This window comes from Cariama cristata, unplaced genomic scaffold (assembly GCF_000690535.1).
Source record: "Cariama cristata isolate BGI_N322 unplaced genomic scaffold, ASM69053v1 scaffold6619, whole genome shotgun sequence".
In the NCBI taxonomy this organism is placed as follows: Eukaryota; Metazoa; Chordata; class Aves; order Cariamiformes; family Cariamidae; genus Cariama; species Cariama cristata.
Window position 1 is genome coordinate 120,593 of NW_009636309.1, and position 13,379 is coordinate 133,971.

At 46.0% G+C, this 13,379-nt stretch overlaps 1 protein-coding gene across 1 annotated transcript in view; it reads right to left on the reverse strand.

The window, feature by feature from the left end:
• Positions 1 to 13,379, reverse strand: part of CADPS (Ca++-dependent secretion activator) — a 145,466-nt gene that overhangs the window by 113,493 nt on the left and 18,594 nt on the right. The window contains exon 5 of the mRNA XM_009707883.1: positions 3,818 to 3,929. Within this exon, the coding sequence (XP_009706185.1) occupies positions 3,818 to 3,929 (112 nt within the window). The remainder of the gene's footprint in view (positions 1 to 3,817; positions 3,930 to 13,379) is intronic.

Below are 13,379 nucleotides of genomic sequence, written 5' to 3' on the forward strand. Positions count from 1 at the left end.
CCCATGTGAGTTGTGATGTTTTTGGGCTCAGAAAGCTCCACCTAAAATGGTTCTATTGCTACTATCAGGTTCTTGGAAAGCTGGCTTGATTTTTTGCTTATTGTTAAGACCGAATGCAGTAGGCAACATTTTAGGTAGGCTGGTGTGTCTGACTGCACCATGGTAGCAGATAAAATCTGCATACCATGTCATGACATCAGTGGTTGCAAGATTCTGCTTCTATTTCATGCAGCAAGGAAATGATGGGATGCTCTCCATCTGGGGTAAATCAGTGCAATGCCAATGACTGCAGTGGAGCTGTGCAGACGAACACCAATGGAAGTGCTTGGCTCACCAAAGAAACTGAAAGGCTCCAAGAGTCGAGTAATCTTTCCTGATCATAGCTGTGCATTTCCCACTCACCCATTACCCCTACAAAGCACCGCAGCTCCCTCAGCAAGCCACAGAGTATTCTCCAAGAACTACATCGCATCCACCATCTTCTCCTGGTTTTCCATATGTGTCCTTTGAGGTGGTTTAACCCTCTCCCTCCTATGCCCATTCCTCTTCTGATGCTTTCACTCTTCGAGGTGACTTTGTCTGACACAAATTCATTCAAGTCTCCACTGTCCTGTAGTGAGATGAATCTCCTTTAAATCCATTAACCTTTATGCAAGCAAATTATTTTACAAATGGCAGCACTGACCCTTGTTATTTGGTGTGCTGCCATCACTCATTCTCTGATCATGCTTAGTCCGTGCTCCCACCAAACTCCAGCCCAGACTACAATCTTGTACTCCGCTGCTCTTCAACTTTACTGCTGAGTCAACAACCTAGGGGCTGTTTTCCACCAAAATATCCTTGACGCTATTACCCTCTGATGAATGATTTTAAAAATTATTTTATTGCCTCCTCCAAAGCCTGGGGTTAACATCAGTAGATTTTTGAATTCACCCTTATTCATCAACATTATCACTTCTTTTATTGAATTAGACTAATGCTTTCTCTGGCAGGAATCTGAAGCTGTTATTAGTTACATAGATAACTGAGTAACATCAGTCTCTACTGCATCAGTCTTGGAAAAAACACATTTAAGCAAATCCTGAAGATGAGAAGCCAGTCCTCCATGCGGGATGTTGTTAGAAACATGGATGGACCCAAACTCTGGGCAGTACCCAAGGAGCCCCAGTGCAAGGTAGGTCATCCAAGCACACAGACTTGCACTAAACTGCATCTCTTAGTGAGGCAGCAGCCACTCAGGCTGTTTGGGATGCTCTCTACTTTGATTTCTAACTCTTTTTCATAAAAGGCACATAAACCTTGCTCAGTATTGTTGTAATTCATGGCTCTTCCCCTCCTTGCTCTCAGTAGATGAAGTCTTGGCACGGGTGAAATCTGTGGGAGCCTTGCCACCATCTTCAATAGGGTCAGGATGTATTCCCATGCCTTCAGCTGCCCATCCAGCAGTTCAGGGCTTGGGAGCATTTTCCAGCTCTCCTTTCGATAAAAGTGGCGAAATGAGGAGTGCCGGCCAGTTGCCAATTTAACACTCGCAATAGAAAGTGGGCATTGTACACGCCTGGGAGTGCACAAAGCCGCTTCTCAAAGGGCAGCTGAGCATGGGTGTCTTTGTGTATAAAACCTGCTTTCCTCCTCTCTCCGTGCAGACAGGTTTGTGCCCACTCCAACAGCTAAACCAGGGGCTTAACACACTCCCGGTTTCATTATTTCATTAAAGAAGAAATCCTGATGCAGCCTGAGCAGACACGTGTCATCTCTCAGCTGCTCCGGGCACACTGAGCATCCCTTTGAAGTTCGGCCGACTGAAAGCGCTGGTGGCCACGGGCCAGGGGAAATCACCATGTGGCTCCCTGCGCTCTCCACCGCTGGCCCATGTCCTTTGGCCCACAGAAGCTCAGAGCTGAGGGATGGCTTCCCGCTGGACCAGCAATTAAAGTGCATTGGTGGGGCTGGCTCATCAGCATTTCAGGGCAAGAGGGGTTGCTTTGGGCCCTGACGTCTTTCTCAGAACAACATGCACAGCTAATTGCTTCCCGAGACCAGCAAAGTCAGCACTGCTCATGGCTGCCAGTGGAAACAAGACTTACAAAGCAAGCGGGTCTACACTGAGTGTAATCACTCAAGAGAAAAAGTCCTGAATGGCATTGCGGCTGACTGGGTGAAAATCTCTGCTCAGCACGCTGCAGCCAATAAAGGCAGGAGTGTCGGGCTGTTTGAAGAAGAAGGTTTTGAAAACAATCCTGAAAATATTATGATGCTGTGCAGCAAAGCAACTGTAGGTCTTCGGCTGGAATACTGCAGTCTAGTGGGGTCATCTCCTTTGTTAAAAAAGGAGGACAGTGAAAAAGAAAAGATCAAGGTGTGGATGAGGAAAGTCCAAAGGGGCTGTGACTCTCTTTGAAGGGAAGACTGAGAGAAGAAAAGAAAGGGTAGCTTTGCTTTTCTCTCTCTCAAGTGCAAGAACAAAGGATGTCACATGAATGTGAAAACACAAATAGTTAAAATGAACATAAATTATGAGACAAAATCACATGCAGTGCTCTCCACCATAAAGATACAAATTAAATCAACAGCTCACTAGGACCTGAAAGAATGTTAGGCACTTGTATGAATAGGTTGAACACAAACCCACGTTAATTAGGAAAAACTTCGTTGTGCAGACACAGATTCTCCTGTGTCAAGGCACAAGCAGCCATGGAGTTAGCAAGAAACAACCCAACAAGTTAGCTCATAATTGGAAATACTGTACTTGGCCTTGCCACAGGATCAGTGGCTCTCTTGGCCATGGCTTTCTTGGCCATAGCCGTGTAGACAGGGCAGAGAGCAAGGGGTGCTGCAGAGCTGGGCAGACAGAGCCCAGGCTGCTCCTGGAGATTGCTCAGGCCATGCTGAGCCGTGACACGGGACGTGCCAATCCCGTGTGTAAGATACAGACCATCTTACCCTGAACTGATTTTCATGGAGTCTTCACCATGCTGATCTCACAGCCCTGAAGAGTTGAGGAAGGCATGGCAGGGAGTTTGCTGCCATTTATGCCTGGGAGTAACACAAATTACATAGCTGCAAAAAAATCTATGGAGACTAACTGAAGTGTCCCAAAGCCACAGAAAAGTGCCATCCACAGATAATCTGGAGCTGTGGGCTGCAGCGATGGGGGGCCACTGGTGCCACGGAGTTGGCTTAGGGACCACAGATGAGGGGCAGAGATGGGGTGGGAAGGTTGGCTCTGTGGCCAGTACCCTGGGAATCTGAGCTCTTTGCTATTAACACCATTGACGGGGGCAATGAACCCCCATGTTTCACTCCCCAGTTCAGCCCCACTGAAGCCACCAGTTCAGCCACAATCCCCAGAGGAAGCCAGGATTTCAAGCCCTTTGCAGTGAGTACTGCAGTCAGTGCTTTCAAAAGCTCAAACCCTGCACCGGCTGCTCAGCAGATATGAGAGCAGCTTAACACTCTCTTGCCAAACTTAAATCCCCTCCTTTTGCTTCAGCATAATCCCCTTTTCTGCCTCAGGAATGTCCATTTCCGTAAGCAACTTCTAAGGCTTTCCGGACTGCCAATATCGCACACAAGATCCTCTGCCTTTGCTCAGTGCAGGCACAGCCAGCTGAAATGCTGCCATTAAAAACTCACAACAAAGACAGCATGTGAGATGCGCTCCTTTCCAGCAGTGGAGAGCTTGATTTTTTTCCCCCTCCTGAAGCTTGGCAAAAAAGCAGAGCACGTTGTGCTCCAAAGATATTTCCGTACAGGAGAGATTTCTCTAGAAAAGCAGGGCCAGAAGGAAACATTATTAAACTCAAAATCTCCTTACCCTCCCAAGCTCGAAGTCCTCCAGAGCCAGCACTCCCGTGCTCTCCGTGAACAGCTTCACCTTCACTGCAGGAAGCGCGTGTGTTGTCGTGAAGTCTCCTTGGGTGCCCCAGCTGTGAAAATAAGGACAGAAAGATGTTCAGCTTGACAGATCAGCAGCGCTACTGCTTGGGCGCACAATGGTTAACTGAAAACATCTTGTCTGGCACAAACCGAAGCGGCTGGGCTGTCTGAGAGACAAGGGCATTAATTATCTTTGGGAAATGTGGGACAGATGTTTGGAAAATCCATGATGGTTCTTTGGGGAAAGAAAAGAGTATTTGGGAGCAGCACAAAACCAAAATTAAGAGAACTTTTCTAGTTAAAAAGAACAATATGTCTCCTGCAGCGACAGCCTGTATAGTCACAACAGCAGTTGAGGATCGAGGACATCTGTACCTAGGACATCTGTAATCGCTCATGTCTCTGCTCTTCTCTTGGCTAATTAACCTCTCCTTTCCAGGTTGATAGTGAGGTTTGCTTTCTCGGAAGAAACTCCAATTTAACTTGGGTCCTCTTCCGAGTCCCGGCCCAGCCCTCCAGCGCAGCCCAGGTTGAAGTTCAAGCCATTATGTCTGGATTAATGTTAGTTTGCTGGGACTGCAGAGCAGGACGCCAGCTCCTTGGGGACGGGATGGCCACCTCAGGAAGTGGCCACCTCTCCAACTACAGAATGAACTGAGACTGCTGTCTACTATTTGTACTCCACGAGTCATCCCCTGGCTGGTCCCGTGGCTTAGAAAAGAGCACTACGGAGGCTGAATCACCCACAGAATGCGAAAACCCCCTCTAGACATGAACGTTTCTAGAGGACATCTCCAAGCTCCTGCAACCACAAGCTGACCAAGTGTGCAGAGAACATGAACTCATTCCATGCGGGACTGCAGGCACAGGGTCCCAGTCACAGTCTGCCAACACCTATGGCCAAACTTGCCATTTCAAATCTTACAAGGAGAGCCCTTGTAAGACTTAATAGACTGACTGTAAGACCCCACAGCTGACCCTCCCCAGACAAGTGTGGGAACAGCATCAGCCCTGCAGCCTGCTGGAGGGATGCCTGGTGATGGGCCTGACCCTGTCCCATTAGAGGTTTTCTCTCTCGACCCAGATACTTGGGGAAGCTTTGAGGACGGAGACCCAGTTTGGTCACAACTCACTGCACTCTGTTTCAGGGACTTTCCTCCTGAGCCCCGTTCCTGTCCCAGCGAGCAGCGTGCTGCAGCTGGAGCTGCACTGGTGAGCATCCTTGTGAGGTCCTCTTCAAGATACCTGGACTTCACACAGCAGTCAGCTTTGATTTAGGGAGATCGTAGGGAAAAGAAACTCGTGAAACATCAAGTCTGTTCAACATCCTAAGGGTCACAGCTTTTCTAATAGGCTCATGAAGAGCTTCCACAAGTGGTGCCACTCACACCAGGACATCAAATTACTCACTTGTGCTAAGGTTTTTGGGATATATGAAAAAGCTCCCCTCTGGCAAACAGGCACAAACTGAAGGGGGGTCACAGAACAAAAATTAAGTGGAACTTGAACTAATGCCTATTTGTAAGCTTTAAACAATTTTGAAAGTAGCAGAGAAAAGAACACCTTCTACACTAAGGAGTAAAAAGTCATGATGCTTTTATGTTTCAGACTTCGCAGCTGCATCTGGAGCTTTGTTTCTACAGCTTAGAAAGTTAGAAACTTACTAAAAGAAAGCCAGACAGGAACTTCCAGAGAGAGCTAAGCAAAGCACTCCTAAAACTGCACTGGCCCTTGTTAGCAGAGAACAGCTCAGCCAAAGATGAAGGGCAGAGGGAGGACTGGGGAAGAGTGTACCACTGCAAGGAGGATGCTCCCGTACATCTGATCATGCAGAGGTCCAACGTGAAACTAGCAGATAAAAACAACTCCTTTTTCTTTTTGTTCTCTTTCTTTGTCTTTTTTTATAATTCATTGTGAGCTAGATTTCTACGTTATTCCCAGAGACCTTGAATATTCATCACACTTCAAAATTCATGCAAAGTGTACAAACAAGCTTGAAGAATAATGACAGGCAAGGTGCTTTTTGTAAACTGGAAAAAACCAAGAGCATGCCATGAGCAACAACCCTGAGTCATGTGATGGAACACACACTGCAACCTAGAATACAGCAAGTCAGATGAAAGATTATACCATACCTCACTAACCACTTCTATTCACTCTCACACTATTAATGAAACTTTCTCATTTTACACTGTCCTTGAACTAGGTCCTCTGCTGAAGAAAGGCACTTCCCTTGAAATGCCTAGGAAAAGGCTCAGACGACAAGTGGTCCAGCGACTAGATGTTCTTCAAACATAAACAGCAAACAGCAGGTTTTGCATTTGAAAAGTTATCAGGAAAAATAATTTACTCCTCCCTGTGCACAAGGAGTATAGCTTTATGCTTGTTCTCCACTGAGCAAATCCTGTCCAGCTGAGCTTAGCAGATGAGTATGTTCAGCACAGAGCTGATTAATGAACTCAGTTTCTCCATCAGCTTTGCTCTAAAGTTTGCTCTCCCAGTGTCACTGTTCCACATGTTTCATCTTTTATGAGGATGCATCGAACTGCCACCAGTGGCAGGGTGCAGAGGTTTGGCATAAATTATCTACAGCACTACAGGTCCAGTCAGATCCTCAACATTATATCTTTTTCATCTGTGAGCCATCTGCTACCTAATACATGTTTTAAGCATAAGAACCAAGAAACAACCTTATTTTCTAACTGCAGCTTCAGGTCACAGGTTATGTTTTCTCTCTTAAAAAAAACTGCATTGTCATCAGTAGGTAAAGTAGGAAGATAATCTTGCTTTGGGTAAGAGGCAAAAGTAAGAAAATATCCAACCTTACACTTTGTATTTTGACAGCATCTGCTTCATAGAACTCATATCTCTGTTTACTATTAAAAAGCTCTTATTTGCTGAAGCATTCCCAGACCATATGTTATCAACAAATGTTACTAACCAAATACAAACAGTAATTTTCATTAGGTTTCCTTCATGAGAACAACATTAACCACAAAGGGAATAAATGTTTCAAATGACAGCAAACATACATAGGAAACCCTTGACAACACCATGGTGCTTACATATTCATACCCCCAAAAGCCCTGAAAAGATCCATGTCAACAAATAGAGACCCTCAGAAGTTGGGTTTTGTGCAGGTTGAAGCCTGCGGTGATGTCATTAGTTGCCATAGTGATGCTCAGCATAAGGCCATAATTCATGTCACTGAAACATCATTTGTATTCAAACTAAGTACGCACTTTATCTGTGCTGTGTATTAAATTATTGTTCAGAAAATTAGCTCTGGACAGTAGTTAGGTATTAGGATCTTCTGAGGGACTAACAATGTAACAGTTTCATTTCCATATTCAATAATTAAGCAGGTTAATCACTGCAGGAGTTTATTTGTTGGGAAAAGTGCCTCAGGACCCATTCTGAACAAATCGTCTCATGAAGTAGCCATGCTATCTTGTCCCCATATCACAGAGAGCTCATGCTGACACTTCAAAGCAATGATACATCTGCCATGTATTAATGGCATTAATAATGCCATTCTGGCCAAAACGACATATATACACCCCCCACCCCTCCCCCCACACCACAGAAAAGAAGTACACAAGCAGAAAAATCCTGAGAGTACTTTCTCAGTCAGGACCATATTAACTATCTGAACCCCACCTGAAACCCTCATCCCAGCGTTTCTTATTGCCTGGTGTATCCCAAAGCCTGGAGCTGACCAAGAAATGCTGCCATGTATAGGGACTTTGCTAGAATTATTGCCCTATTTATGGCATCTCTTGCTGTTCCAGTGATATCACTGGGATTTACTTGCATTTCCAAGGTTTCCAGTTAGGCATCAAACTTTGGATGAGTAGATAAACTGTTCTGGTTGCGAAGAGTCAGGGGATGAGATATGCCCCAGATGCTAACTTGACAAATGCTGGCCCTTGTTTTACCTTTTACAAGTAAAACAAGTAGATCATTGCTGTAGACTTTCTGTCTACAGATTCACCTAGAGGTGCCATCACAGTTACTAACCAAACAGCCTAAAGTGCCAAGATTTTTTCTGAATGATAGATAAAATGACACATATCCACATGGCGTGAGTGGACAACAAGGGACAAAGTTCAGCCTTGTCCCCTACTACCTCCATGGGCTCGTCTAACATGGAGCACTTGAAGGATGGGCTTATCTGTCTCATTTCAGGAGTATTTGAGAGCTCTCACAGAACTGCCCTTACTGGTACGTGGAGGGAAAGCGATGCCATTGACGATGAAGGTGCCAGGCTGCTCAGACCAAGTTGCTGTCAGTTGTTTCAAGCAAAATGTTGCTGATCTTCTGCCAAACCTTCAGGTTGGTGCTACTCAGCCCTTCCCAACTTATGGACAAAACAACTAAGACTACTTAGGCTCCTCACCCTGCTGCTGTAGCAGCTCTTACCCTTTCCCGCCATTAGGTCACTGCAGAAACAACTGTCTTCATCCTATGGATGTGAAGTGTTTTACAACCCGGTCTTTGGCTGTAGCCTCTGAATGCTACCAAAATGCAGACATAGCAATTATAAAATTAAATTAATACATAGCCAAAAAGACAAACTCATTCAAATGCCATGGCACTGCTATGTTACAGTATGTGATTAAAAAACTATTTGGGATATGAATAAGGCTTAACCTGCAAGGGTCCTTGTCCTGACTGCACTCATGTATCACATTAAACCAGGTAGCAGCATCTCTGAATCCAGCTGCTTTTCTCCACGACATCCCACTTACATGGCCTAATCCATGATTTTTTTTGGCGCGCCTTGAGAGACACTGACTTACTCATTTCTATTCACCTCTAATGTGTAAGTTCCTCTAAAAGAAATTTTAGCACCCATAACCTTCTAAAACTGAACATACATGTTAATACCCAGGAGAATGCATTAAATTATTTCATTCACATACTGCAGTCTCCAGCAAGTCTGCTTAGCCCCTGCCTACTTTGAAACACTAACCTTTCTTCCATCATTGCTCTTGTAGCTTGATCTAGCCAGAACATTGATGCCTGTGATTCCTATAAATAATGAACAAGTGCAACTGAGTTATATTGCTGGGCCATGAATCAGTCCTGCTAACCAGCTCGGCCTGTCAGTAGGCTAACATGGGAGCAGCTGGAGAGTGATGTGCTTTCGACAGGATTGACATTTAAACATGATCTATGACCAGTTTTCATGGGCTTCAAAACTGCCAGAGGACAGCTTTTCTCCCTCTCCAGATATATTTATTGCAATGGGTTTGCTTGCCAGCTTGCATGGAATAAATGTAAATAAAATCAAAAAATAAAAGTAAAAACTTGTATTAAAGGAGAGCTATGATTTTCTACGCTCTGTGGGTTCACTCCAGGTGTGCACTACATTCAATGTATACAGCAGCATCCTGGGACACAGCACCTCTCTGCGGGAGATGCTGCCCTTCTGTCTTGTTCCCCAAAATTCACTGCTTAAGTAAAAAAGTCATGCAGAATAATACTCCTGCATGTCGGTTAGATTTGCACTAGTTTATTGAGCCACCTGCTCAGTATCGTTTTTCACACGTAACCAAACCAGTAGCAAAGTCTGTCCCCTCCCAGGCCAGGAGCATGACCTTGGGAACACAGAACACGGCATGCAGCTGTCTCCATCCCCGAAGGGGCTCAGCCACCTAAACCAGCACCCAGTGCCACCCACCTGCCTGTAGCAGCCATCTGGTTGTGTATAGAGGCAGGGAGGTCCATCGGAAAGGCCTTTAATATACGTGACCACATCTGGGACAAAATTTGCAAGGCCAGCTTAACCTCCCTTGCTGTCCTCTGCTGCCAGGATGGGATCTGGTGAGAATGCAATGACTGGCCAGTCTGGCTGCCTCCCTCGTGCACTGCCAGTGTAGGCAGGGAAGGGTTGTGCTTCATGCACTTCTCTTCACCCACATCCCTCACCTCTTCTCTCCTGGCACCCACACCAGTGTGTCTGCGTCTCTCCTGGCATATTCGTAGTTCAGTCTCCAAAGTAAGCTGGCTGGTGAAGGGAAGCTTATCAAAAGGGTGGCACAGACAGCAGCCTGATAGATACTGCCTGTTTTTTGAGGAAACACGTGTCAGCAAGGTCACCTTTTGCTCGGTCACTGCTTCACCTTGTGTGGTGTGATGCATTTAATCCACCCTTGGTTCCTCAGCTTATGGTAGTGCCCAGCCATAGTGCCTGCTGGAGCTGGATCCCGCTCTAAGGATGGAGAGGTCCGATCCCACTTCATCGCTGGCAGACTGAAATGCTAGGTACAGTCCTGATTCAGTTCTTCCAAAAATCCTGCCTAACAAATGATGGGTTTGTTTCTTCAGCCCATTCCTCCTCTGCCAGAAGAGACCTTTGCAGGAAACAGCCTTAAATCTTGGGCCAAAAGTCACGTATGCCCAAAGAGCAAGCACTGGGAAAAACAACGTTAAAGAAGAAACACACCAGGCACTGAGCTCCCCTACCTTCATGCAGCTGATGGTGTAGTAGACCTTTTTCTCTAATGTAATGCTAAGGTGTGCTTCTTTTTTACATATTTCTAAAGATACAAGCAAGAAGGAAAATAAACAGTTTTTAAACGTGTTTAACAGTTAACTGTATGTGAAACAGCATACAGAAAAGCTTTTTGTTTTATTCTCTAATGCTTTACGTATACCAGCCATTCAAAAACATGAAAAAGAGGTTGACGACCAAGATTACGGTTATCAGTGATCTTTCCGAACTTTCCTTGCCCATACTCTGAGGCTGCAGTTCATTATAATGGAGTGCTCACAGACTTACTCAGCTCAACAGCAAAACCCGATGCAGGGATGGCATTAATTCCACCGGGATGAAAACGCTGATTTCATTTTCAGAAATGGGTTTTTGTAAACTTCTAGGAACGACATAAATGAGACAGTGCTGCCCACGTGCTGAGCCCTTCACAAGTAGGCACTGGGAGGGCAGACAGCTTGCTCCTCTTTGGGAACGGTGCTGGTGGGGCAACAAACTGCCAGGGGATGTGACAGCACGGACACGTCCACAATGCGTGGTGGAAGCAGCGGCTCACACCTGCACCATCTGGGTCACAATGCTGTAATAAAAAGAAGTAGGGCATCTCAAAGCATCCGGGAAAATATGTATTTTTCGCAACTCTCATGGGTAACAGCAATGGATAATAGGTTTTTGGTTTGTGCCTTTGGGATTTGGAAAAAAACCAAAAGCAACAGAAGAATTTAGGCCTTTTTTTAGGCTCTCCAAGAAAACCCACAGGCAAGGACATATAGCTGGAGACCCGCAGGGTGCAGCTCCACGCACAACTGTTTCAGTGGGAGAACGCCGTAAACCACAGCCAGTTTGGGGATGTTGGGCTGGGGACGGTTACAAACTGGTTTGTAACTTACTGCAGTAGGACTACAAACCTCGATTGAAGTCAGCTGAGTTCTTCTAAGAAACACAACCCAGTGGGCGATACACCATCATTATTGAAAGATAAAACATGATTTAGTCAGAAACAAAATATAGTGCTGAGTAAAGACACTAAACAAAGAAGAAAGCACGTGCTGCCTGCTCTGCAGTTTTCAGCGAATGCATCACGCTGTGGCTGAAGTACATGAGGTGTCCGTTCCTCCCACCAGCAGCAGCCGTCCACTGGCAAAATAGTACGGCATTTAATCCATTTGGTGGTTTTTGTGGGACTGAGTTTGGATTTCACGTGCTACAGAGGGCCTCAAATGGAACTATGGCTCTGAGGAAAGGATTTGATCTCTGGCTATCGGGAGAGGATGCTGACACAAGACTGATCACAACTGTGGAAAACCACAAATTTAGAGGACTGTACTACATGTGCATGTGCCCATGTCACCTGCCTTGGGCTCCTGCTACTGCACTAAGGAGAGACTGAATTAACAGTCAGTGGAGTTAGGCCTTAATTTACCTCATCTCAGTTTAGAGGCAGCAAGCAGACGAAATGAAGCCTGCCCTAAAAGCGTTCCCGTCTTTCCACTGCTGAAGAGGGGTGCTGGAGGTGACTGCTGCAGGTGCACAAAAAAGATCAGAAATGAAAATCTCAAAGAATATATATAGATGCAGAGAACCTTCTATGTTTCTGCTCCTGCAAAATGTCCTGGGCTAGGAAACACAGTTCAGGTGCTAAGAAAGGTACCTTTCCACTCTGCCTGTAGAAATGGATTGAGAACGGTTTGCAGCCGTAACACAGCTTGATTTCCAAGAGCTACTGAGCCTCCTCTGGGATTCCTCCCACAGTAAAAGTTCAATGTGTTTACTCACCTTCAGAACAGGATAACCAAAGTGATCAGACACAGATTGACAATGTGGCCTATTTTTGCTCACATTTGTTTCCTCCCTTTCTGCTGACAGAACAGCCTTTCAGTCCCCTCCCTTCGGAAGAAGCTGAGCTGAAGTGGGAGTGACAGCGCAAACAGATTTGATTCCTTCTAGACTTTTGTGCACAGACTTTATAATGACAGTAAAACCTGCTTCCACCAATGCAGCTACCATGCAGGTGACCGACAAGTCAGCATCCTTGCATACACTGGCTGGCGGTGGCTGTACCTGCCTTCTCCGGGAGCTACGTAACGCCGAGTGAGGCCATGTCTCTGCACGGAGCCCTGACATCTGCTCTGACAGGATAACCCAGGGGCTCTCTGACTGAATCCATGGTTTACCCTGACATCCTAATTCCTGCCGAGAATATAATACCCCTGCCAAAAAAAGCATCATCAGCAATTCTTTTGCTTATGAAAAGGGTGCTCATTTACCCAAAAACACCACTGCGGAAAGCACTATGGAGTTATCCAAAAGGTGAGTGGAGACAGCACATCCTTACGGACCGGGCTCCTCCTAGCAGCAGCTAATGATTTCTTCCAACCTCCAGCATTTTATGGGGTGTCCATTTTTTGTTCCCATGGCTCTGAGACACAATGTAAGTGTCATGCACGCAGACACCATCTTGCTTAACATCATGCAGCCAGCAGTACCAGACAGCTGATAAAAGGCACCATCCCTCCCTCCAGGAGCTGCAACTCCCACATCCTCAAACTGGCAACAGCAACACTACGACTGCAGGCTGAGAGAGAAATATGTCTAGGAGAGCATGACATCTGCGTCTGAGCACGCAAGGTGCAGAAGGAATAGGGTAAAGCTGACGGAGACTGCAGCAAAGCAAAGCCTGTGAAGGTCTGCTTTTGATCTGCTTGTGGCTCACACACAGTCCCCGCAGACCCCGTTCCCGTGCCAGCACCCTGTCACTTGGCTGCCAGGGCACTGCAGCCAAGAGGAGGTGCTGAGGCCGACAGCACAGCTTTAGGAACCCAAAAAAAGGATGGTCTTTGCTACACAGAAAATGCAGAGCTTGATTTTTTGTTTCCTGAGCACAGCCGATACAGAGGAGAAGTGTTATGGGGAAGTTGTAAAAAGGGATAGGAGATGGATTTCATCACATAATAGCTATTTACGGCCACGAGACGGCATTCATACCCCAGAGAAGTCCCTC